Source organism: Propithecus coquereli, unplaced genomic scaffold (assembly GCF_000956105.1).
Source record: "Propithecus coquereli isolate 6110/MARCELLA unplaced genomic scaffold, Pcoq_1.0 Scaffold50, whole genome shotgun sequence".
In the NCBI taxonomy this organism is placed as follows: Eukaryota; Metazoa; Chordata; class Mammalia; order Primates; family Indriidae; genus Propithecus; species Propithecus coquereli.
In genome coordinates this window covers 1,565,273-1,592,798 of record NW_012150841.1, presented here as the reverse complement: position 1 = coordinate 1,592,798, position 27,526 = coordinate 1,565,273, and the positions used below count along the sequence as shown (strand labels likewise).

The following is a 27,526-nucleotide window of genomic DNA, read 5'->3' as shown; positions in this document are numbered from 1 at the left end:
GTTTCACCATCAGCGCCTTGGCATATATAGTCAATCATGCCACATTTACAATGACTTTAAAAAAATTACCCAGCAAGACACGTGAATTATTGATCAGGGTATTGTCTACAATAAATGTCAAAAAGTAGGAGGAAAACTTACCATTAATAAGTAAGAGTCAAGAGCCAATATCTGTATAATGTTCATGACATTTTAGAGTATCAATATTATAACCATTTTAATCATTTTAAAAGTCACTAACATTTTGTTTGTATGCTATAATTTATCAACATTTCCAGTACAAATATTTTATCACTTTCTTCCTTTTAGAAAATACAAAATGTTTAGCATATAGAGCCTGTATGTTGTCAACAATTGTTTCATACACATTTCAGTAAGATATGGGTTAGAAGCTAAATCTACATGGCAAATAATTGGCTGTATAAATAACTAATAGATTTGACAGTTTACATAGTATCATTGGGAAAGGATGCTGTTTGGTCTTTCCTTCTGGGGAAGAACTCTCCACTCACTGTGGTTCCATAAATATTTCATGAACCAACACAAAGTAATATGCTAATCATAGGCTGTTTTCTCAGTGAGCAGGTGCAACCTCTGATGTTTTTTCATCTCTAGTTATCCTTTGCTGTAGGGTCAGTTAAGCCATTTTGAATTGTTCTTTCTTGGCTTCCCTCCCCTCACAGTTTCACCTGAACCTAAAATGGTGAGCGAGAGTCATCATGAGGCCCTGGCAGCCCCGCCAGTCACCACCGTTGCGACTGTTCTACCACATAATGCCACAGAGCCAGCCAGTCCTGGAGAAGGAAAGGAAGATGCCTTTTCTAAGCTGAAGGAGAAGTTTATGAATGAGTTGCATAAAATTCCATGTGAGTATTTTTTATTATTACTTGAATAAAAATAAACAATTGAAAATCACATTATCCGTTAGAAAGAAAGCAGAACACCTCTTAACATACTATACACTTACATTTAATATTTTATTATTGGAATGATAGTATTCCAATATAAAATAAAATATTCTTAGAAATAGAATAATCTTAATATCTTTAAATATACCCTATAAATGAAAATCTAGTTTATAAAAAACATCTGTATCTTGCATTTAATGTAGGTAGGTTCTTTTTTATCTTCTTCAATACCTATTTCTGTCAAGAATATTAATATTTATGAGTTGTACTGTAGCTATTTTGGATTTGTATTTATAAAATTATTTCATTGCGATTATTCCTAGACAAAAAGTAAGATTTACTTTCCCAATATTGTATGTTTTATTTTCTGCCATTCATTTGTCTACATTTTAAAATCTTTTGCAGCTTTTAAAATTTTCTTTGTTGTTATAACAAAAAAGCTTATACCCTTAGTTTATTTGGATGAGTATAGCACTAAATCCTCTCAGTGGTATTTAACATTTTTAATTTTATTTTTACATTGACACATTAAATTCTATGTATTTACTATGTAAAACATGTTTTGAAGTATATATACATTGTGGAATTAACATATCTGGTTAATTCACACCACATAGTTATCATTTTTATGGAGAGAACATTTTACATTCATTCTGTTAGCATTTTTTCAAGAATACAATACAGATATATTATTAATGATAGTCATCACGTTGTATAATAGATCTCTTAAACTTATTTCTCCTAACTGAAATTTTATATATTTAGACCAAAATCTGCCCCCCTTGCCCCAACCACCTCTGCCACTGAAAACCACAATTCTACTTCCTGCATCTATGAGATCAAACTTTTTTAGATTCCACATATGAATGAGATTCTGCAATATTTGTCATTTGTACTTGGCTTACTTCTCTTAACATAGTTCCTCCAGGTTCATTCATGTTGTTGTACATGACAGGATTTTATTTTTTATAGCCGAATAGTATTCCACTGTGTATAAGTACCACACTTTCCTTATCCATTCATCCATTGATGGACACTTCGGTTAGAAATGGATTTATTTAGGGGCAATCTATTCTGTTCCATTAGTCTATGAGTCTGATTTTATGCCCGTACCATGCTGGTTTGGGTTACTATAGCTCTCTAGTATATTTTTAATCAGGTAGTGTGATGCCTCCAGCTTTGTTTTCAAGATTGCTTTTACTATTCAGGTCTTTTTGTGGTTCCATGCAGATTTTAGGATTGTTTTTTCTATTTCGGTGAAGAATTTAATTGGTATTTTGATATGGATTGTGTTAAATCTGTAGATCACTTTGGGTAATATGGACATTTTAACAATAGCAATTCTTCCATTTCATGTACATGAGCTATGTTTCCATTTGTATCTTCTTCAATTTCTTTCACCAACGTTTTGTAGTTTTCAGTGTAGAGAACTTTTACTCTCTTGGTTTAATTTATTCTTAAGTATTTTATTTTCTTTTTTGGTAGCTATTATAAATGTAAATTTTTTTTGATTTTTTTCCAGATAGTTCACTATAAGCATATACAAATTCTTCTGATTTTTGTATGTTTATTGTATGCAACTTTACTGAATTTATTAGTTCTAACAGTTTTTTGATGGTATCTGTAGGTTTTTCTACATATATGATCATGTCATCTGCAAACAGGGACAAGTTAAGTTCTTCTTTTCTAATTAGGAGGAGTTTTATTTCTTTCTCTTCCCTAATTGCTCTAGCAAGGACCTCAAGTACCATATTGAATAGACATAGTGAGAGTGGGAATCCTTGTCTTGTTCTGGATCTTAGAGAAAAAGCACTCAACTTTTCTCCATTGAGTACAATGTTAGCTGTGGGTTTGTCATTTATGGCCTTTATCGTGTTGAGGTATATTTGTTCTATACTTAATTTTTTGTGAGTTTTTATCATGAAAAGATGTTGGATTTTGTCAAATGCTTTTTCTGCATCCATTTAAATGATTATGTAAGTTTTGTCTTTAATTCTATTAATGCGATGTCACATTTATTGATTAATGTGTGTTGAAGCATCCTCGCATTTCTGGGATGAATCCCACTTGATGATGGTGAATGATCTTTTTAACGTGCTGCTGAATTCAGTTTGCAAGTACTTTGTTGAAAATTTTGCATCTATGTTCATCAGAGATATTGGACTAATTTTCTTTTTTTGAAGTGTCTCTGTCTTTGGTGTCAAGGTGTTGCTGACCTTATAAAATAAGTTTGAAAGTATTCCTTCCTTGATTTTTTGAAAGAGTTTCAGAAGAACTGGTATTAGTTCTTCTTTAAGTATTTCACAGAAATCAGTGAAGACATCAGGTCCTGGGCTTTTATTTGGTGGGAAACTTTTTATTACTGATTCAATCTCCTTTCATATAATTCACTTGTTAAGATCATCTAATTCTTCATACTTCAGTCTTGGTAGGTTGTACGTGTCAAGGCATTTATCCATTTCTTCTGGGTTACTCAATTTGTTGGCATATAATTGTTCACAATAGTCTCTTATGATCCTTTGTATTTCTGTTGTATCATTTCTAATGTCTCCTTTTTCATTTCTGATTTTATTTATTTGAGTCTTCTCTCTTTTTAGTTAGGCTTGCTAAAATTTGTCAATTTTGTTTACAAAAAAATTAGCCAGGCATGGTGGTATGTATACACTGGTAGTCTTAACTATTAACTACTAGGCAGGCTGACATGGGAGAATTACTTGAGCTCAAAAGTTTGAGGCTGCAGTGAGCTATGATCATGCCAGTGCACTCCAGCATAAGTGGCAGAGTGAGATCCTTTCTCTAGAAAAAGGCAAAAAAAAAAATAAACCAAAAAAAACAGTTATTTTGTATTTGGGGGGAAGTTTACAGATCTCTGTTTCTTTAGAGTCAGTCACTACTACCTTATTTTGCTTGTTTAATGACATCATATTTCCCTGATTCTTCTTGATCCTTGTGGTCATGCGTCAATATCTGCACATTAGAAGAAGTAAGTATTTCTTCCAGTCTTCACAGACTGGCTTTGTCTGGGAAAACCCTGTGGCAGGTATGGTACTAGTGTGCACGGAAACCCAGGGCAGTTGCAGCCATCGTGGCACTGCCAAAATCCTAGGGCCCATTATAGCATATGTAGGACTGGAACAAGCTAGAAACCTGGGGCACATGCAGCCAGCAAGGCACTTGGGTGCACCAGAAGCCTGGTATAGCCACAGCAAGCTCACTGCTTCCAGAATCCTAAGACAGTTTGGTTTCATTATGTTCAATATGCTACAGCAAGTGTGGCACTAGGGGAAGCCAGAAGTTCAGGCTACCTGTGGCCAGCACAGAGCTGCCAGAGTTGGAGGTTTGCTACAGGAAGCCTAGTCCTGGAACACCTGAAGCCAAGGGCTGCTGAGGACTGTCTGCTGCTCAGGACTGTCCAGAGGCCTGAGCCATTGACATCAGCTCAGCAGCAGTACAGGCTGGAAATCAAGTTTGCCATACAAGCTTGAAGCTTGGGGCTGTGTGGTCCCATCTGGTTCCAGGGAAGCACTAAAGGCTCAGACATGGATGTGGGGCCGTGGGAGTCTGCCTGATGCTGAATTTTACAGTGACAGGCGACGTGCGGGGGTCCAAGGCAAAGTCCTATGCTCACTTTCCTCTCTTTCCCTCTACTCAATGGTATCTCTCTCCAGATTGTGCTGCCAGGGGTTGGGCGAGGGGTGACACTGGTGTTGTAAAACTGTCCTTCCTACCCTCTTCATTGTGTCTTTTCTTGTTATTGTGCTACCACCAACTACTGTGATCTCTCACCTGGTTTCCTTAGCTGTTGTGAAGTTATTTTCATGCATAGTTGTTCATGATAGTTGTCCAAATTGATGTTTTTGTGGGGGGATTGCCAGTGGAGAGTCCAACTCTGCCATCTTGCTGTGCTCCAATCCCAGTGGCATTAAATTTATATCTTAAACTGTAGGTTGGTCTTTTTTCTTCAAGTTTGAACACTTACTATGTACTAGACACTTTTCCAAGTGTTGGGAATAAAGGTTTTCACCCTGCAGAGTTTATGTCCTCATAGGGAAAAGAATTAATAAAGCAATAAAGAGGCAAATAAATATACTATGTCAGGTGGTAATAAATGACTTAAGGAAAAATATAAGAGAGTATGTTCAATAGGAAAGGGGGTAAAGCGTAAAAGGTTATTATTGGTAGGATGATCAGGGCTGGTTTCATTCATAAGGAGACCTGAAGGAGGTGGAGGAGGAACTGCCTTAAAACCTAGAAAATACTACAAAGACCCTTAGAAAAGAATCTTCCTGCGACAGCAAGAAGCTCAGTGTGTGGATAAATTGGTATATAGGAGAAGTCATAGCATGTGGGGCCATGTGGATTATTCTAAGGAAATTGGATTTTACCCTAAAATAAAATGTCTTTTTGAGTATTTTTGAGCAAAGGTGTACCATGATCTGAATTAGGTTTTTTAAAGATCATTCCTGCTGCAATGTTGAAAAATGGATTGTAGAGGGGCAAGAGCAGAAGATAAAGCAGGAGCAGGCTGTTATAATAATCCAGATGAGAGATTTATAAAATTTATAAGAGAATTATTCTGTAAGGACCCTGAAAAACTAAATGAAAAATGCAAGGAACCAACTTCTTATCCCTCAGTAATTAGCAATTTGTTAATTTCTTTGTCCACTTTTAACAAAATCACGCTCATCTGAGACACATTCTTACCACAATTGTCAGTAATTACCATTCTCAGCAGGAAGACTCATAAACGAAGTGAAGATGGAGATGGTCCATTAGATCAAGCCCTAGAATTGGAAACACAGATCTCAGTTCTTGTCCTTGCTCTGCTGCTGAGCTAATGAACTGATATACAAACTTCAGGTACTTTTGATATAACTTTGAGGTCATAACTACCAGGCAGAAACCAAATGCATATATCATGGGTACAAACTCTCACTTAAAGAATATTTTTTATCAGAATGTTTGGCTTAAGAGAAATGTGTTATAGGCAAACAGAGACCAAGGAGTTACACCAAATCTAACACATTATCCTGCCTAGTCTCTAATACCATCTTCCTCTCTGGAAGAGTAAACAACGTGAGACACATGGTAATGATAACTATGGGAATGAAATTGTGCCCAAGTATTTGCATAACTCATTCACTCATTTCCTTTGAGTCTTTGCCCAATGCCGTCTTCTTAGTTAGGACTTTCCCAATCACACTATTTAAAATTACAATCCAGGATTGGGGCAGTAAGATGGCTGAATAGCAATCTCCAGTGACTATTCCTCTGCACAAACACCAAATTCAACAACTATCCCCATAAGGAAGTGCCTTCAGAAGAGCCTAAAATCAGAAGAGTGATTACAGTGCCTGGTTTTAACCTTCTATCAAGGAAAGGGGCACTGAAGAAAGCAGAAAAGACAGTCTTACATTGCCTACTCATGCCACCCCCAGCCCCCGGTAATGCCACACCGGTGCACTGAGTGGAGAGAGAATCTGTGTGTCCAGGGGAGAAAAAGTGAAGCGACTGTGGGACTCTGCTTTGGGACTCAGGGCTGCCCTTACACAGGGAAACAGCCCAGGGCAGAATCCTGCTGGTGCCCACACAGGGAGCATTTAGACCAGCCCAGCCAGAGGGAAATCCTCTGACCCAAAACCAGAGTTCTGGCTAGCTCCCCCACCAGCTGCGGCATTTGTCCTCCACCCTTGCTTTATTTCTCACTGTATTACTTAGCATCACCTGCACTATCTTTTTTTTTTTTTAATTTGATTTTTAATTTCTCTGGCTCTCTCCAAAATAATGTAAGCTCTATGAGGGTGATAAGTTGGGTCTGTTTTAGACATAGTTATATCACTGCTGGTGCCTAGCACATATGAGTTACTAAATATGTATTTGATGAATGAATGAATGTTGATTAAACTTTTATCCTGAACCACCCCTCTTAACCTTTGAGGCCTTAAGATGCTGACAAATGTAAGCATTTTAGGAAAGCATCATTTCAGTCCTTGACTATGTCACTTACACTGAAAAAATAAATTATCTCTATCTTTGTAATGACAACTCCACCTTCTTTTAGCCTTTCCCACTTAGAGGCAGCTGTTGCTTTATTTTTTCCTCCCTGTTCAACAGTAGAAAAACAATTGGCTAGAAAATATTATTTGTAACATTTTCTTTGCATTCTTTTGTTTCCATTGGCTAACCTCATCTCATTCCTTCCCAAGCCATTGTCCTAGTCCAGTGTCCCCTTATTGGGCACTGGAAATCAGACCAGATAATCATCCTGCTCCTCCATGGAGATTTGCTTTTGACCAGAGAATGTCAAAGGGTCTGGGTAATGTCCATAAAAAATACGACGTTGCTAGTGCTCTCTTTGATTTAATAGAAAGAAACAAGTAAAATACTTAAAATGTTAAAATGGTATGGCAAATCAGTGTTAGAAAAAGAACTGTATTATAAATACAGCCATGCAGTTTTATTAAAAATATGTAACAGTATACACACTTTGCACTTGCATTTTAATCCATCACAATTTTTACTGCCTGTGTAATTGAAATTACTAATAGGATTTATACACAGGGAGCAACACTAAACAAAAATAAAACGTATCCTTAAAATCAAATTCCTCTAGGAGCATATGTTATATAAAGGTTATCACTTTTGACTTGGCATAATATAGTGTGACGCTAATGACAGGTAACAAATTAGAATATTAATAGATTTTGGTCTCTGAACTAAATCTTGGCTATCTGGCAGATGTGTTTTTTGCAAAATTGATAGCAAACAGCTTTAGTCTGTCACTTGAAATTCCCACTTGAAAGAAGAGAGGTGTCACAATGGCAAGGAGTGTGCATGTCATTAGTTGGGTAATCTACACAGTCCAGCATGGAACATATTTAAACCAAATTGCCTGATGATATCATCCATAACACCACAGGGCTTAAAATTAAAAAAAAAGGAGAAAGAAATGGTAAATGCTGAACACTTTTATCTTTCAATTCATTCTGCACACTGTTATCTAAATGAAGCAGACAAGGTTTTTCAGAACATTTCTTTATTTTGCAACTTTGATTTTAATATGACTAGGGCCATGCTTGGTTTGTAAAGCATGAACTCGTCATCCAAATAGCTGTGGTTAAGGTTTTGATATTCATGAGCTTCTTGAAGAAGAGCGCAACTTTCCTTAAGCACAGCAGAAAGCCAAATAGCTAGAACGTGACTCTGAGTCCCAAATAAGAGTGAGTGGACTAAGGGTAGTTGTATAATTCATGCAGAAATGTTATTGGATAGACAGTTTAATAACAGGAATTAAAAAGACAAGCTCTGGACATAAACTGCAGAGTTCAAATTCTAGCTCCATTGTATACTAGCTAGGTGGCCTTGGGCATATTAATTAATTTTTCTGAGTATCATGGGGATGAAAGTAATACCCCCATCATAGGGGTGTTGGGTAAAGACATCGATGCATATAAAGTGCTTAGCAGAGTGTCTGGCACAGAGTAAGCATTCTATAAACGTTAGCTATCATTAAACTCAAGCTGTCATTTTAACAAGTCTATTTCTATTTTTGAAAAGCCCTATTCAGGTCAGTCACCCAAATTGAGAAAATTCCAGAAACTTTGTAGCCAAATATATGTGCATTGCATTCTTTAAACCCCCTCCAATGAAGCCTGCACTAGGGAAGGTGAATTTCCTCTTGGTGTTTCCTCACTTCATCATCTCCTCTAATTTTCCCTTTTTTGTCCTGTAATCTTTCTTACTCCCTCATTCCCTTTATCCTACACATATGCTCAAGATTCACATATCTGAAGGTGCCTAGCAAAATTCCATACATAGTGTGTTCTTAAGAAATACCAGTTTTCTTCCTTCATGCTGTAACACTTTCTTCCCTTGACCTCACCTCCCCTATCAAGCTACCATTCTCTCTTCCTCCTTCACATCTCCACCAAACATATTTAGAAATATAACCAGGACCCTGACATCTATTTATTCAACTCCTATTCACAACTCAGCCCCTTCCACTCTGATTGCCATATTTCAGGTGCTATTGAAATTGCTTTTGCTAAAGTCCCCAGATACCTCCTGATATACAATTATGAGGGTTTTATTAAATATCTTCATTCGGTCAGATATTTCTGCATTATTATCACCATTGACTGCCATTTTCTGAAAACTCTTGACTTCCAGGACTCTACTCTTCTTTCCTCTTCTTCCTTTCTCCCCTTCTTATTCTCTTGCATTGCCTGATCCTTCCTTTCCATTTTCTTTCTTCCCCTAAAGTGTTAGAGAGGTCCTTGTTTTCCAGGGTTTCATTTTTAATCCTATGCCATTCTTATTCTGACATGCTCTCCCTGAGCAATCTCATTCACCTAGCACTTCAAATAAGAAATCTATTACCTTTACCTCCCTGAGCTATTTCACCACCAGTTCTATGGCTTCATTCAAATTCTGTGAATTCTCCTCCTGAAACACCTCTCAAAACTAGCCAGCACTTCCCTACTTGAGTGTCTTCTCTCAGGGCTTTTTATGTTCCTGGATTCTCTTACCCCACTAACCCTATCATTCAAGAACCACTTCAAATGTCACCATTTGGATGAGAAGTTCCCCCATTTCCCAAGGCAGAATCATATGAGTCCTCCTCCAACCTTTCAAAGCTCTTCATTCAACTGTCTTGGTTATCTGAGGTTTTCTGCCTGTCTTTCTCACTGAAATGTAAATTCCTCAGGGGCAGGGACCATTTCTTATACATCTTAAAATTGTTTGACACCAAAGGCACTAATAAACTTGGGATTTGCTGGGCATAGTGTTAGGGTTATGACCAAGAGCAAAGCTCTTATTAATGTATGTGGCAGGCAAAAAGGGGAAGGGGGGATGTTTTGTTTGAGGCTACGTTAGTTTGTGATAGAAACAATTGTATAGATATCAAATTACAAAAATTAACATTATACCAAATAGTGTGGTCCTTGTGTCATGCTTGGAGAAACTGTGATCAAGAAAGCAAAAGTTTTCAAACCTTTTTAGGCCTTTGTACAAATGCAATATTACATAGATACTGAAATATATAAGATCTTAGTTTATTTCATCATCTTTTTTATAGTTTTAGTTTAATATTGATTAAAATATAGAAAATGTGTATGTGTGTTTTAAGAGTTACCATTAAAAACTTAATCCTATGGCAGAAAGTCTGTTAGGTTCATCTAAAGCAATAGTTCTTAATATAGTTGGCATTGCGCCCTACAGGATATTGGAGATATTTGTTGGGCCATTTTTGATAAAAAATGGGCAAGGGCAGCTCCTGGCATTTAGAGAGGCACGGTCCCAGGACCTTATACATCCTGCAACGTGTGGGATATTTTCACACAATGGAGAATTGTTCCACATCCCACACAAATTTCAAAACCCCTATAGGACATGCATATAGAAGGAAATCCTTTTATAGTTATCTGAACCTAGAACTATTTTACATATAAACACAGTGTTTTTGTATGGCTCTCAAATACAGGGAATAGTCTAGCTTTTATTTTAATATCCAGGTTAACTGTAACCTTTGATTTTCTTCTGATTTTTAAAAAATCTTCTGATTGCCTTCTCTAAATCCAAATATTCCTTTTATTAGTTTCAAGCATTTAATTACTTCATTGTACCTTCCAGTGTAGTTGGGCCTGAAGATTTTTGTAGTGAAATACCAATTTTTTTTTTATAAATTACTGTCTTATCTTTCCTTTATATTATAGTCAGCATATTTTATTGATTTTTAAAATTATATATGTATGTTGTATTAACACTCTGAGACAGGAAAACGAATAGTATAAAATATTATCAATTGGGACATTGTGAATAATATTGATTTTAAAGAACACTTGCAATATGACTCTATCAACATCATATATTCAAGGTACAAACCTAACAAAAATACACGCTACTGATGTAGCAGTTCAGAAAGGTTGTTTATTGTGTCCTTGGATTTTGTTTTCCTCTTAGAAGCCTACTGGACAGAAATTTTTCCCAAGAAATTCATGCCTTTAAAATAAACTAGCATTGAGGGATTTTATAAACTTCCAAAACATAGGTAATATGGAGTAACAGTAAGCACACATAAAGCCACCAAGTGAATTAAGATCTCAGCTAGGTTTCTAAACTTTATTTAGCTACATTCCATTAGCATTTCAAAGATATGAAATAAAAACACCTGAGGAAAATAAGGAGTGTGAATAAGATTTTACCTCTATCTAAAATAACTGAGAAATTACCTCATTGAAATACTATACATACATACTTTATACGAGATTTAAAAAGTCTCTTTTTTTAACCACATAGTAGTTGCAGTGCAAAATAGAGGCTACATTTTCACTAAGCAAAGCCTGACTACAAAAGCAAATCCATAAAGACAACAGCAGAATGAGAGAAGCTGGAAGACTGCTGTTTTTCTCCTTACTCCTTACTAATGACTAGGTAGATCTCTTATTGCATTGCTGTCCTATGATGTTTGTGCTAGTTTCCTTTAAATTGGATAAAGAATTTAGGAGCAGAAACAAGAGGGAATTTATGTGATGTACCATTAGATTTTTAGCAGTTGGCTTTATTTTTCTTTGTTTTGATTTTCATTTATAAGAATACTATAATAAAGGGATCTGTGCTTGATACCTTCTGAGTCCATGTGACTCCCCAATCTATCTTTTGAATGAATGTAGATAACTTGGAAATAAACACGAAAAGAATATTGGCCCATTTAAAGATTTCCTCACTAAGCAACGCTTTTATTAAAGCTGCTATCCTGGAGAACTCTCAAAACCACTTGAATCCTCACATTTTCCTCTACTAAAAAAAAAAAAAGATAGCAGAAGACTGCAAATAATGGAAATATATTTATTTGACTAATAAATATGCCATTTTCCTTTTTTTAATTTCAAAATGTTACAGGGGAACAAATGTTTTGGTTACGTGGATTGCTTTTGTACAGCTTGAGTCAAAATTACATGTGTGCCCATTACCCAGATAGTGTGCATTGTACATGTTCGGTATGATTTTACCCATCCCCTCCTCACCCTTCCCACCTACATGATTTCCACTGAGTTTTACTTCCATCTGTGCTCATGAGTGCTGATTGGTTAATTCCAGTTTAATAGTGAGTACATGTAGTATTTGTTTTTCCACTCTTGTGATATTTCACTTAGGAGAACGGTCTCTAGTTCCATCCAGATTGTACATTTTTGACTGTATGTGCATAGAGATTTTTACAGTATTTGCAGCTGATATTTTGTATTTCTGTGGTATCAGTTGTAATATTTCCTTTTTTGTTTCTGATTGAGCTTACTTGGGTCCTTTCTTTTCTATTTCTGGTTAATCTAGAGAGAAGTCTATCAATGTTGTTTATCTTTTCACAGAACCAACTTTTTGTTTCATTAATCCTCTATTTTTTTGTTTTCAATTTCATTTAGTTCTGCCCTGACCTTAGTTATTTCTTTTCTTCTGCTAGGTTTGGGTTTGGTTTGGTCTTCCCTTTCTAGTTCCTTGAGACAATTCATTAGATTGTTGATTTGTGTTTTTTCTCTCTTTGATGTAGGCATTTAAAGCTATGAATTTTTCCCTTAGGAATGCTTTTGCTGAATCTCATAGATTTGGTAACCTGTGCCCCCTTTGTCATTTAGTTTGAGGAGTCTTTTGATTTCCACCTAAATTTCCTCCTTGACACAAAGTGATTGCCTCTTTGTGATGAATCTCCCAGGTGTTCCTTGAGCTTCTTGTACCTGGATATCTAAATTTCTAGCAAGACCAGGGAAGTTTTCTTCAATTTTTCCCTCAAATAGGTTTTCCAACCCTGTGTGTTTTCTTCTTCACCCTCACGGATGCCTATAATTCTTATGTTTGGTCTCTTTACATAATGCCATATTTCTTGTAGGCTTTGTTCCTTCCTCTTAATTCTCTGTTCTTTATCTTTGACTGACTTGTTTAGTTCAAAGATGTTGTTTTCAAGAAGCCGCGAGAGTTTTTCTTCTGCCTGGTCTATTCTTAAGACTTTCCACTGTGTTTTGTATTTTCTTGAATCAATTTTTCATTTCCATAAGTTCCATTTAATTTAAAAAAAAATCCAATTTCATTCATTGCCTGAATTTTTTTGTGATTTCTTTGTGTTGGTTTTCCATTTTCTCTTTTATTTCATTGAGCTTACTTATAATCCATATTTGAAATTCTTTATCTGTCATTTCAATATTCTGATTTGTGTTCGTATCCATTGCTAGAGAGTTGGTGTTCCCTTTTGGGGGTGACCTTTTGCCCCGATTCTTCATACTTCTAGAGTTCTGTCACTGATTCCTTCTCATCTGGAGAAGCTGTTGCTTCTTATTTTGCGATTTTCTTTTGCACTGATACAGCTTTTTCCCCTTGCCTCACTCATATGGGTGTGGTCGTAGCATATGTTGGGTAAGAACCTTTGGCTTTGCTTTTGGGTGCTTTGATGGCAATCTAGGTTCTGGATTGATGCCTTGGTTATAGATATCCTTGCTGGGGTATTTTTCACAGGTGCTAGTTAGTTGTTCATAGGCTGTAGGAGTGGTGAGCTATGTGAATGGGCAGATTCCCTCTCTCTCTTTGATGAGGGAGGATGGAAGTCTTTTAAATCCTTTCTTTTTCCCCAGCCCTGTGGTCTTCTTAAATGTGAATTGAAATGGCATACCCATTTTAATTTCTGAGGCAGTAGGTGGTGCTTGTTGATGAAAATCAACCACACCTGGTATAGTTAAGTCAGTAAATGCTGTAAAGGGCATAGAAATGTACCTCCCTGTCAGTGGGTGATGCTTGCCAAAAGGAACAAGCTGCAATGTCATTTTGGGGTCCTGTAACTGGCTCTAGTCCCTCAGGAGGGGCATTCAAATGCCTCAAGTGGTGGGTGGGACCCTGGAACTTCACGTGAGTTCTTTTTCTCTGCCACAGCAGAGGCAGATAGGGAGTGCAGCTTGGCAAAGCTGGGTTGGGTGAGCTTGCCCTCAAGCTCCACAAAAGTTGTCAAGATATCTATTTCAGTTCGGATCAAAGGCCTGCTCCCACATTCTGGGAAAAGCTGTTGGGGAGGGGCTCACGTGGCCCCACCCCTTTCCACATCCCCTGCTCCATGGTTTACCCCTGGCATCTGTAGGCAGGCAGGAGCTCAAGCCAGCCAAGCTCCTGTGATGCAGACAGGTGGTTCCCAGCCTGAGCTGAGAGGTTGGTCCTCCTGTGGAGGGAGGGGATGCCCTGTAAGAACACTGCAGTTAGGACCCACACTGTACTCTCTCCCCTGATCTGCCCATGCAGGCTCCCTTGCTTCCTGAGACTAATTCAGAAATCTCCCCTCCATGGCCCCAAGCAACATGATCAAGACCTGGGGGTATGGGATCTGGCCCATCTCCAGGTCTCCAAAGATCAATCCCTGACCATGCTAGGGAGAAGCACACTGGTCCCGAGTTGCCCACAGGGTGCACCTCTGCCCCACTCTGATGGAGTTGCCAGGCAAGGAGCACCCAGGGAGGGCTGGCAGGCAGGGAGCTCAGAGTCCGAGCATGCTTCAGTCTGCTGCAGGACCCTAAGAGGAAAGGTCTGAGCCCCACTTCCTGTAGAATCCTCAGTGTGATGGCTCAAGTGTCTCTCCTGACAGTCTTAGATAGGGGAGGGGAAGGGGAGAAAAAGAATATAAATGGAGGAAAGCTAGCACTCTGGTCATGTCTGTCCCTCACTCTGGGGGGCTGCCCACCCAGAATGTCCAGGCACTGGAGTCACACAGATCACCCAGTACCCATGGGACCCCTGTGGCTTCTGCAGTCTAGGCCAGAGTTGGGAAATGTCTGTGTGGGAATGAGAAAGACAAATCCTGAGGAGTTGAAGCCTGCAGGGAAGGGCAAAGGTGGATGGTGGGTAGAGAAGCAATATGGTATGTGCTGTCCCATCTCAGGTCTGTGGAGATGGGGGATGAAATTATTAAAATAGAAATTTACTTTCATGGCATTGGATAATATGACCCAGCCAATTATAGTTTGTTATTCTGAGATCCTGGCTCTTTTCTAAGTTTCTGTGGACAGGTATGCACTTTAAGCAAATGGTCTATTTTCCCAAGGCAGGCTAGGAGCCTGGTGTCCTGTCTACAGCAAGCTCCCAACTCACTGGCAGCAGCAGGAGCCTCTGGGAGGAGAGGCTGTGCAGAAAGTCTATCCAGTAGATCAGGAACCCACCAACTGTCAGAGATGCGAGGGAGGGAGAAACAAACTGCTCCACCTACCTTTCTCACTGGACTGCAAGCCTCTCAGGGTTGGTATCTGCCAATACCTTGCTCTGGCCTGTTCTGCAACTGCTTCTCATGGACTCTCCTGAAGGTTCTGGCACCCTTCCCTCAGATCCCCACCCACTCTCTATTTGTTCATTTTTTCTCTTTCATCTAAAACTTCTCCTTACTGAGACTCTCTGGCAGCTGGTGTCTTTGGTCAGCCATCTTGCCTTGACTCTCCTCAAATATGCCATTTTCTTAAAGTGTATACCTATCCACAGAAACTTAGAAAAGAGCCAGGACTCAGGATAATAAGCTATAATTGGCTGGGTCATATTGTCCAGTGCCTTGAAAGTAAGGTTTTATTGTAATAATTTCATTTTCATAAGGATTTGGATCTGATTCTTTATAACATCAATGTTTTTAATCTACTGTAATAGTTTATTGATTTTAATCATGTATATATCACCCCCTAAATTCTTTGGTGTACTTCAGGAGCCTAAAAGTGTTAGCACTTTGTCCATATTGCTGTATTAATCACTCAGAGACTCTGGCCCATTACCGGTGACTAACCTGGGTCAGGGGAGCATTGTTTGCTATGATGAGAGTCTGTGAAGCTGGTCTGCCTAGGTTAAAGATTGGGCAAATCATGTAATCTGTCTGTAAAATGGGGATAATAATAGTACTTACCTCCAGGAAAGTGGGAGCAGTAAAGTATTAATATATATAAAGTGCTTAAAACAAATGTCTGGAATATATTGTTGGCCATCTTCAAAATACATAAGCTTCTACTGCATATTTATATAACACCTATTATGTGCAAGGATGTATATGCCATGCTAAGGAATGAAATCAAAGCATAAAATTTTATCTTATCCTAGGCCTCAATCGCATTACAGACTCAGAATTTTTCTGCCAGAAGGACTTCTACATTAAAATGTCTTAAATTAAAAGACATTGATGGCTTTATACGATATGATTTGATGTGGCTCACGCATGTGCTCCAGCTTCCTCTCCAACTATTCACCCTTACATAGAACCTCTTAGAGTTACTAAATATATTATCCATAGTGTTTCTTGCTTCAAGATCTTTATACAAAATGGCTCCTTTGTCTGAACTTCTGTGCTTGCCGTGGCTTGTCTACCTGAACTACTTCCAGTTATACCCTCAAAACTCTACTTTTGTTTAAAGATTTTCCTCTCCCCTGCTATTCTAATCTACCACTAATCAACAATTCTCCCTTTGTAACAAGTTTGTGCTTTGCATATGCTTATAACTTTTATGTTTTACTTCTGTATTTGTCTCTTAATACTATGCCATCTACTTGAGGACAGGAACACCGTCTTTTCATCTTTGTGTCTCCAGTCTCAGCACAAAATCGGGCTCATAGCAGGCAGAATTATTCTCCTTTAGCTCAGAAGATCTCATATTATCAAGAAAAAGACTTCTAAAGAGCCCTTCCTGGAAAAGGGTGAGAGATAACATAATAATCAAAGGTAATATTCAGTGTTAAGTTGAACCTAAAGGCGGGCAACCTTCTGGAGCCATTTTGTTTTGCCCTAGACCACTCTATAATACATCTTTTCTTTTTCTGCCTTGCCTTTCATTTTCCTCTCCCTTTCCTCCACCTTTGTTTAATGTTATCATCTTCTACTCTCTGTTTTCTTTCCTCCTAAAAAATGGTCTTTCTTTCTTTTATTCTCATTGGCCTGGTGGCAGCCAAGTCTGACTCAAAATCAAGATATAAGCAGCCACCAAATTGGTCCTACATTTAAACAGTTCTCCCCATGAGCATTTTTATGCAAGTGTAGATCTGTGACTTAGTACAAGTTTCATCTTTTATTTTTAAAGATAATGTATTGTGGCTGGGCACAGTGGCTCATACCTGTAATCCCAGCACTTTGGGAGGGTGAGGCAGGAGGATCGCATAAGGCCAGGAGTTCCAGACCACGCTGGGTAACATGGTGAGACCCCCATCTCTCAAAAATAAATAAATAATAAATTAGCTGGGCATGGTGGCATGTGCCTGTTGTCCCAGCTACGCAGGATGCTGAAGCAGGAGGATCACTTGAGCCCAGGAATTTGAGGCTGCAGTGAGCTATGATCATGCCATTGTATCCAGCCTAGGCAACAGAGTGAGACCCTGTCTCAAAAAACCAGTAATAATAATGATGTATTGGGAAGCCTAGGAAATAAGTTCATTTCATATGACTATTGTTATATAATACAGCTCAGTTTCCTATGCTTTCACTGAGAGTTTAAAAGATAGCTGGAAATGTTGCTACAGTGGCTGTTCCTGCAATGGGTACTTTTATGAGGTTTGCTTTGTCTCACCCTGTCAGGCACACAAAGCACACAGTAGTTTAGTTTTTCAGCTACTGTTGTTTGTTGATATTGCCACAACTGTGGATATCATTTGAAGTGGTCCTTCAACATGGCCTTGACAGCCATATTCTGCCCACACTGATTGGGACTGTTCCATGTCACCTCACCTTTCCACAGCTGCTCATATGGCTCTAATGTGATTTACCTGGATCCCGTCCAGGTCCTCACCATTAGTGAATCTGTTTTGCTATTTTGCATTAAGCAGTCTTAAGCTATAACACTAGCGCCACCGATGTGAAAGCCAGAGTACTTCCACGACAGCTTGATTTTAATCATCTTTCTAAAAGTTGAGTACTACACCATTTTGCCAGTGCTTCAGTTACAGAAAAACATATAGGCAGTTTCCCAAACTCGGTTCTGTTTCTTTTATCTTCCTTTGGAGATTGATGCAGACTTGCCGCTATCTGGATTATTTGATTTGACCATTGACTCAGCCTGGGACAGTTGGGCCTGTGTATACAAGACACCCTATTCCATGTACCTTAACCTTACAAAAATTCTCTACTTCCGTGGCTTATGATACTGCATTCACTAATTCTCTCCCAGTCTTTCTGAGCATTCTCTTTCTGCCCCCTCCAGTTGCCTACAGATAGTATTGGAAATCCTGAAATTATTAAGTACCTATCTTTCTGTAAATCTCACCAAAAACTCAATCCCTAGCCTTGATTTTTCTGTTGAATTCTCCACTTAACTTTATTAAAGAATGGTTTATATAAAGTAAGATGCACCCATTATAAATGTGTAGTTCTGTGCATTTTAACATATGCAAGCAATGTAATCATCACTCCAGAAAATTACCTCTGGTCCCTTTCCAGCAATTCCTGCCCTACTACCTCTAGTTCTAGGCAATAATTGATCTGCTTTCTGTTACTGTAAATTATTTACAACTGTTCCAGCATTTCATAAGAATGAAACCAGGCACTGTGTAGCCTTTTGTGTCTGATTTCTTTCACTTACTTTCATGGTTTTGAGATTGATCCATATTCTTTCATGTTTCAGTAGTCCATTCCTTTTTATTGCAGAGTAGTATTCCATGATATGGATAGACACAATTTGTTTATCCATGTATCTGTTGATAGGTGTTTAGGTTGTTTCAAGTTTTAGTCTCTTAAATATTCTTGTGCAAGTCTTTAAGTGGACATACATTTATGTTTTCATTTCTCTTGGGAAGTACCTAGGTGTAGAATTGCTGTAGGTGGTGGGGTGTTAATCCATTTTGCTTGCTATGAAGGAATACCTGAGACTGTGTACTTTATAAAGAAAAGAGATTTATTTGGCTCATGGGACTGCAGGATGTACAAGAAGGTTGGCATGAGCATCTGCTTCTGGTGAGAGCTTCAGGGAACTTCCAGTCAAGGTGGAAGGCAAAGGGGGAACAGACAGTCAGGTCACATGGCAAGAGATGGAATAAGAATGGGAGGAGATGGGGTCAGGCTCCTTTAAACAACCAGTTCCTGAGTGAACTAATAAAGCAAGAACACACTCATTATCCTGTGGAGGACACCAAGCCCTTCATGAAGGATCTGCCCCCATGACCCACCTCCAACAATAAGGATCAAATTTCAACATGAGATTTGGAGGGGCCAAACATCCAAACCACATCAAGTAGTATTAGTTTCAGTTTATTAAAAAACTGCCAATCTGTTTTCTAAAGTGGTTGAATTATTTACCTCACCATAGGCAATATATGAGAGAGCCAGTTGCTCTACATCCTTTCCAACACCTGGAATTGTAAACCTTTTTTCTTTTAGTCATTTAGTCTGCTTATTTAAGCCTCTCTATCCTAAAAGACTAAGGCTCAATTCGAATGTTAACTCTTCTATAAAGCTTCTCCTGATTACCAATATCACTCATTTAATATATTTATCATCTTCTACCACCAAATAGTAATATTATGTTCATATCTTCTTTACTAGATTTTAAGTTCTTAGAAGATAGCTTCAGAGTTTGACCCATTCTTATATACTCCAGACTATGTGCTATATGCCTTACAAAACGTAAGCAGTCAATAAATGTATATAGCATGGATAAACAGCTTGATGGTGGGATATAAAATAGAATATTCATGGAAATATAAGAATGACAACATAAGAATGTAATGCATGCTAAAACTTACGAGATGTGTAGAGGAGTCATCAAAGAGTAATTTGGAATTAGTTTAGAGAGATCTATCATTATCAGGCTAAGGAGTTTAGACTTTAGTTAAAGAGGAGCCAGGAACCATCTGAGATATTCAAACATACAAGTAACATAATTATAGTTTTGTTTTGGGAACATCAACCTGGCAGTGTGTGGGTAGGATAGGTTGTGAGGGGAGAACCTCGAGAGAGGGACGGGCAGGAAGGAGGCAATTGAAGGAACTCTAGAGCAAAATAATGAAAGCCTAAATTGCTAGAGAAAGGAAAGCACAGGTGTGACAGGCTCTGTGAACATGCAGTTGACAGGCACTGCATCTGGGTCTGAGGTGTGTGGAAGAGAGAAAATGAAATATAATTCCAGAGAAGCTGGATAACCATTCCATGATCATGCCCTGTAGAGAGTGGGGAATGCAAGAGAATCCAGCAGTAGAAATTGAGATTTGAACATTGACCATATCCAAGTTTAGGTGGTAAAATTGGATGCTTGTCATTAGTAAGGATGTACAGGGGGAAAAAAAATAGAGAAAGCCAATGATAAATTCTTCAGATACAAAACTCATGGAAGAGTAGAGAAGTTGATGAGGAGATAAATGAGCTCTCAGAGAGTATTGGGTAAAGCAGAACAGCAGAGTTTCATGGAAGCTACATAAAGAGAGAGTTTCTGAGAAAGAGTAGTCAAGTCAATTCAAAAGAAATTTTTTGAATATACTGCTTGAAGATTATCAGAAACAAAAATGACTGAAACAGGCAATCTGCCCTTACAATGTTTTCAGTCTAATGGGAGAGAAGGAGCAGATTTCATCATCATCATCATCACCATTACCAACATTTTCTGAATGCTTATTACCAGCTCTCATCTATATATTGAATTATAATTTCACCAATTATCTCTCGGTATACATTTATGATACCAATTTTCCAGGGAAGTAAAAACTCTCAAAGATAATAAGCAAAATAAATTCTAGTACAGGGCATAATGAGATAAATATTAAAGTGAGGTACAAGTAAGTCAGGCACAAAGGAAGGAGAACTGTTGTGGAAATGATGGAAAAGGAGTTATGAAAGAGGTAGCCTTTGGGTTGTGCATTGAACCAGAGAAAGATTTGTAAAGTATTGAAAGAAAGTCATTACATACTGAACAAGATGAGTACCATCACAGAGTTTTGTGGTTAACAGTGAGGTGGGTGTAATTGGTTGGTGTACAATACCTTGCATATCCTGCAATGTACTGTAGGATACGTCGAGTGATTTGGTTGGGAGAGAAGGTATGTGATCCCATTTTTTGAGAACATTTAATGCCTTGCCAAGCAAGTCATACATTATTCTGCAAACTATAAGCTTCTGTGGGCTTTAAGGAACAGAGTGTGATCCAACTTGATTTTTTCTTTTTTGACCATGAAAAGAAATAATTAGAGATATAAGCATCCAGTCATGGTAAATGCTGCAAATAGATCACAGAAGATTATGCCTAAGAAAAGGCCAGTGGATTTAGAGCTATTTGGTGACCTTGGAAAGTTATGTTTCATTAGAGAGCTAGAATCAGAAGTCAACTTGCAGGGTACAGAGTAAGGAGTGAGAAAGTGAAAACAGTGAGTATAAACTGTTATCTCCCATAAGAGCACAAATAGAATTATAGGCCATGCACTTAACAGGATGCAGGGAAATTAGGTAAGTGTTGAGGTGCTGAATAGAATGAGATAAAAAGAAACAGATTTTCATTGCCAAAGGCAGAGCTAAGTCTTTCCTGGCTACTTCCAAATACTACCAATATATACACATCCCTGGTATCATCACTAATTCCTGATATTTTTTGTGAGAAATTGCTTGTATATCTCAGAGAAGTTGATGACAGTTCACTGATAATGTGAGAAATCCTTTCTGATAGGCATACTGTTAATTTATTTTGCCTATAAAAAGTGTTGCTGAGGCCGGCCGCGGTGGCTCACGCCTGTAATCCTAGCACTCTGGGAGGCCGAGGTTGGTGGATTGTTTGAGCTCAGGAGTTCGAGACCAGCCTGAGCAAGAGCGAGACCCCCGTCTCTACTAAAAATAGAAAGAAATTAATCGGACAACTAAAAATATATAGAAAATATTAGCCAGCCATGGTGGCGCATGCCTGTAGTCCCAGCTACTCGGGAGGCTGAGGCAGGAGGATTGCTTGAGCCCAGGAGTTTGAGGTTGCTGTGAGCGAGGCTGACGCCACGGCACTCTATCCCGGGCAAGAGAGTGAGACTCTGTCTCAAAAAAAAAGTGTTGCTGAGACCACATATTGACACATTTGTATTGTTTATCCTGCATCCTTGATCATAGTCTCCCTGTCCTTGGACTGTTCATCGGCATCATGTTTATAGCACTTGCCAATTTTGTTCTTATGTTCTAGGTATTTTCCTTATTCTTCCAGATTATTCTAAATTTTTGGCCACAGAGATGAACATTCTATTATATACTGCTTCTATAGAGTAGGTACTAAATATTTATTGAATTGAAATGATTTTAGAGACTATGTTTCACTATTATAAATATATTCAAAAAAATTGGTTTGTGGAGATATATTATGGTTTTCTATTGCTACATAAAAATGTACCTCAAACTTGTTCCTCCCCAAAACCCATAGTCCTAGTATAGTTATGAAAAAAAAATATCAGAAAAATCCCAATGTAAAGACATTCTACAAACTACCCGACCAGTACTTCTGAAAATTATCAAGGTCATCAAAAACAAAGAAAATCTGAGAAACCATCACAGCCCAGAGAAGCCTAAGAATACATGAAGACTAAATGTACTGTGATGTCCTAGCTGAGATCCTGGGACAGAAATAGAATTAGGTAAAAACTAAGGAAATCTGAATAAAGTGTGGACTTTATAATAAATGTCCCATACTAATTAGTATAAATGTTAATAATAGGGAAAACCAGGCCTGGGGTATAGAGAAATCTCTGTAAGACTAAAACTATTCTTTAAAACAAACAAACAAAAAAAAGTTTACTTTTAAAAACTTACCACAAACGTAGTGACTTAAAACAATACGCTTCTCTTATCTCATGGTTTACATGGGTCAGGGGTCCTCTACTTAGGGTCTCACCAGGCTGCCATCAAAGTGTTGCCTGGACCAGAAAGGAGGAAGTCAGGGTTCTTTTCCAAGTTCTTTCATATTTTTTTTATGTCAGGAAATTATGGGGGTACAAACATTTTGATTATATGTTATGACTTTGCCACATCCCAACCATGATTTGACACGTGCCCTTTCCCCCACTACAATGCTCACCGCGTCCATTAGTTGTGAATTTACCCACCCCCAACCCACAAAGAATATTACTATTGTGTGAGCACCTTAGTGATGATCAGTCAGTGCCAATTTGATGACGAGTACATGTGGTGCCTATTCTTGTGATACCTCGCTTCAGAGGATGGGCTCAAGCCCTATCCAGGAAAATATAAGAGGTGCTAGATCACTGTCATGTCTTATAATTGAGTAGTAGTCCATTGTGTACATGTACCATATTTTATTAATCCACTCATGGATTGACAGGCACTTACTTGGGTTATTTCCACATCCTTGCTATAGTAAATTGTGCTGCCATAAACATTTTTGACAGAAATTCTGTTCCTTGCAGTTGTAGAACCTCAGTTCCTAACAGTGACTCTTCCATAGGCAGTTTACAACATGACTGTTGGCATCTCTTTCACCTCAGGAAGGGCCAAGTCCTGCTTTAAGGGCTTGAGGTTCGGGTCACCCAAAAGCCTAACATCTCCCTTTTCATGAATGGAAATACAACTGATTTGGGACTTTAATTTCATCAGCAAAATCCTTCCACTGTTGCTGGACAGCATGGGCTATTATAGTCACAGATGTTTCTCATACTCAAAGAGAGGTTACATACAGCATGTGGGGAGGGTGGAGTCTTGAGAGCCATTTTAGAATTCTGCTTACTATAGATATGGACAGAGAGTATGTGTGAGAACAAAATAATTTTTACTTTATGAAAAGGCAATAGAGATTACCTTTTATCTAATGTCAATTTGCACTATTGACTTTTAATTTTTTACAAATCCTAAAGGGTTTGAACTGGAAAGCATCATTCTTATTCTGGTCTCTTCTTAGTGCCATTCCACTATAGCCACTAAAATAATATATTTTTGTAGGATTAACAGCAGCTAATGGTTAGATGTTCCAGAGCACATTATTTGGAGTCTGAGCAATGTTAGTAAAGAGTAGGAAAGCTTTATCAGTTTACCATTAATTACTCTGAGTCTAGTAAATCCTTCAAAGGTTACATTTTATTGACGGTAATTAGTTCACATTAACAGGTCCTGGAATGCGCATTTTTCCAGACTATGAAAACACCATTGATTCCAGGTTGGAAGCACTGTTCCAATTCCAAGCTTTTGCTTTAAAAAAAAAAAAAATGGTTAATAAGAGGTGGAGTTTCTGTCTTTAGTATGCATGAGATCAATTTGATTATTATTTAATAGAAGTTGTAAGTTTGACACATTCATGTTTTTTAAAATGATTATATATTGCATGATCCTGATACTCTTTTATAAGAAATATTCATATGAAAAAAATTTAGAGTGGAATATTTTATTTAAAAAAGAAGGTGTTTACCTTTATGAGTAAAGAAGCCAAAAAGTGTAACATTTAGACTCTTGGCATACTTCATATTCTGAAAGTTGTTCAAAACATGGTGAGCCTCTTATCATTCCTGAAACTGACATCTCTGCAGGTAAAGCGAGTTTTCAAAAAATGAAAACATTTTAGTTGGGGCATGGAACAAATGCTCCCTGAGCACCTTAGGAGAGAGTACGGCCCTGCCAATACCTTGATTTCAGACTTCTATCCTTCAGAACTGTGACAGAATAAATTTCTGTTGCTTTAAGTCACTCGGTTTGTGGTAATTTGTTATAGCTTACTTGTCATAATAGCCACCATTTACTTAGTATGTACCTACTAGTACACAGGCATTGCACCTTATTCTCATTTATTTCTTCTAACAATCCCATGAGGTAGATGTTAGCATTATCCCCAGTTTATAGGAGAAATTGAAGATAGGGAGATTTATTAACCAAAGTCTTTCAACTACTAAGTAGCAAAACAGAATTCAAAACTAAGCCTGTTGGTCCCAGATCCAACCAGGCTCTCTACAACTACATGCCACCTCCTCCTCCCAAACTGCCCACAGCGAAACTGTGTTGAACTTAATGTGTAACTTGGTCTCCAAAATGTGAAAAGAATAATTTTTCCATTTCAAGTTTTTTCCTCTACAGCTTGTTAAATAGAATTTCTTAAATTACTCAAGTACAACCACATGCTTTCTCACATTTCAGTGTCAAGCAAAACATCAGGCAGTGGGCATTTTTTTCTTCACACTGATGCAACTTTGCTGGTAAATTGAGATAAAAATACTTGTTAGATCCCTTTCGTGCTTATGTATTAAAATAAATCCTAAAACAATATCAGCACAACAAGAATAAATTTGAGGACCTTGCTTGGGAGCAAAGCTCACTAAAGTGGAAGATTCATTTCAGAAAAAGGAGTCTCTAAAGCTAAATCCACCCCAGAATTAAAGCTTAATTGTAATTTTAATTTCAAACTTCTCCTTTTATGAACTAAGTGTCCTTATCTCAGAAATGGAAACCAAAGTTAACAGGGCCTTCAAAGGGGGAGAAAAGGGCAACATTACAATGATAAGGGAGGAAATGCAAGAGAGTGGTGGTAAAATTACACCTAATAAAGCTTAGAATGTGGTATCAATTTTAGGACATAAAAACATAATCCAGTATACTCTATCATAAAAGAAACTGGTTATACATTTACCGAGTTTCACAGTGAACTCTTACACCACATTTTCAAATGTGTTAAAACAATAGATCAATTTATCTTGATTCCATTCTGGACACTAAAGAACTGTATCAAAGGACTTCATACTTCCTGGACCCAAATTAAATTGCCTTTATTAATACCTTCATCGCTATCACTGGCTTTGCACAGTGTTACAACCCTCATTATCTTTACAATTTGCTAAAGTTCTTTTTTCTGTTTGGTAACCTTGATCCTCACTGTGGTCCCCAAACCCTGGGCCATGTTAGAGACTGGGCCACAAAGCTCCGCCCACCCCACTCCTCCCATCCGTGGGAAAATTGCCTTCCATGAAACTGGTCCCTGGTGCCGAAAAGGTTGGGGACCGCTGCAAGAACTTTTCACATAATTTCCTGCACAGTTCTTTTGCATTTTTTTCTCTCTTCATAGAAACTTTCATTTTCTCTGCTGTGTCCTCACATGGTAGAAGAAAGAGGAGCAAACACTGCATGAAGCCTCTTTTATAAGGCATTGATCCCATCACAAAGGCAGAGCCCTTGTGATTTAATTACCTCCCAAAGGCCTTACCTCTTAGTACTATCACACTGGTGATTAAGTTTCAACATATGAATTTTGGGGGGCACATTCAAACCATAGTACCCTCTGAGGCAATTATCATTAATTCTACCCTGTATCAGTGATTTATCTCTTAACTACTATGATTTCCTAGAAGATTGATATGATGCCTTAGTTTCCCTTTGTAACTCTTATCCAGCCCAATGGCTAGAATTATAAGGGTTCACTATAAGGGTGACTGAGCATTCAGTTGTTGGAGTCATTGCAGGGATAAAATGACAGACTAAAGAAATATAGTTGCTGGGAAAGTCAAAGAATAAAAGCAAGAGTTTCAAACAAGGTATTTCTTTAATTTAAAAAATTTAAAATCTATTTCTAATTACCAATATCAAATGAGGTCAGAGAAAATGAAGATAATTGAGTTTAGTGATTAGTTTATCACCCGTGACCTTTCAATGTGTGGTGGTTATAGAGTAGATATTAAAACCTCAGGGAGAGTATACAAAAGTCAGGGATGATCAGGCGTCTTGTATACCGATACAGAAAATACATTCTCATTTCTCCCATTTACCAGCACTTCTGGTTCACTGCTTTTGAAATTGCAAACCATCTAACAGTTCCAAACTATGAAGTAGGAATGGCTTTTCTCATAATTAGACTTTATAATGTTTTTAAACATTCTTGGCTTAGAACTAATATACTACTGCTGAGATATATGGGGTACAATGCAAAGCAACAAGCAAAATCAATGATTCACAGCTCTTTGCTATGACAGAAACAATTTACACAGAATTCTTAAGGATATAGCATTATCAACAACTCCCCAGCAATTGCAAAAAAAATAAAAACATATATTCCCTTAACACTTGGTAGGTTGTTTTGCAACCCCTTCCTCCATGTTTAGTGAGTACCTGCTGTGTACTAAATGACCTTCTAGAATACACAGCACCGGCAGTAGAGGAGAGTTGAAGAGCAATGTCCAGGGCAAGAGTTCAAAAAGCACAGGAAACTATAGTAAAAATCTAGGAATATGCACAGTGAAAGAGCACACAATGGAAAAGTAATAACAGCCATCTTGCAGGCTAAAAATATTTCTCTTGAGAAAGTACATCTTGATTTGGGCTTTCAGAAAATACAGGTCAATAAAGATATTATTGGTTAAAAAAAAATAGCAAAGGATAGGGTGGTTAAGTCAAAATTTTAAAGTTCACTGAGACAGAACTAAGCCCATTTGATCCAGTTGACACAGTCCATTTTAATCCCATCTAGGATGCCCTACACTGAAGCAGGTGAACTTATCACATAAAGATTGGTGCAAAGGCCAGGTGCCATGGCTCATATCTATAATCCTAGCACTTTGGGATGCCAAGGCAGGAGGATTGCTTGAGGCCAGGAGTTCAAGACCAGCCTGAGTGACAGAGGGACACCCTGTCTTGACAAAAAAAAAAAAGGAAAAAGATTAGTGCAAACCAATGACATTTCTGACAAAAAAAAAAAAAAAAAAAA

The 27,526-nt window shown here is 37.9% G+C and overlaps 1 protein-coding gene across 3 annotated transcripts in view; it reads left to right on the top strand.

Moving 5' to 3' along the window:
- Positions 1-685: 685 nt before the first annotated feature.
- The window catches only part of SYT1 (synaptotagmin I), a 212,492-nt gene continuing 185,651 nt past the window's right edge, over positions 686-27,526 (top strand). Inside the window, exon 1 of one of the 3 annotated variants that reach the window (XM_012656340.1) lies at positions 686-866. In XM_012656340.1, coding sequence (XP_012511794.1) covers positions 701-866 — 166 coding nt within the window. In that variant the 5' untranslated portion in view covers positions 686-700. The remainder of the gene's footprint in view (positions 867-27,526) is intronic. The other 2 variants (XM_012656341.1, XM_012656342.1) reach the window with 2 other exon arrangements.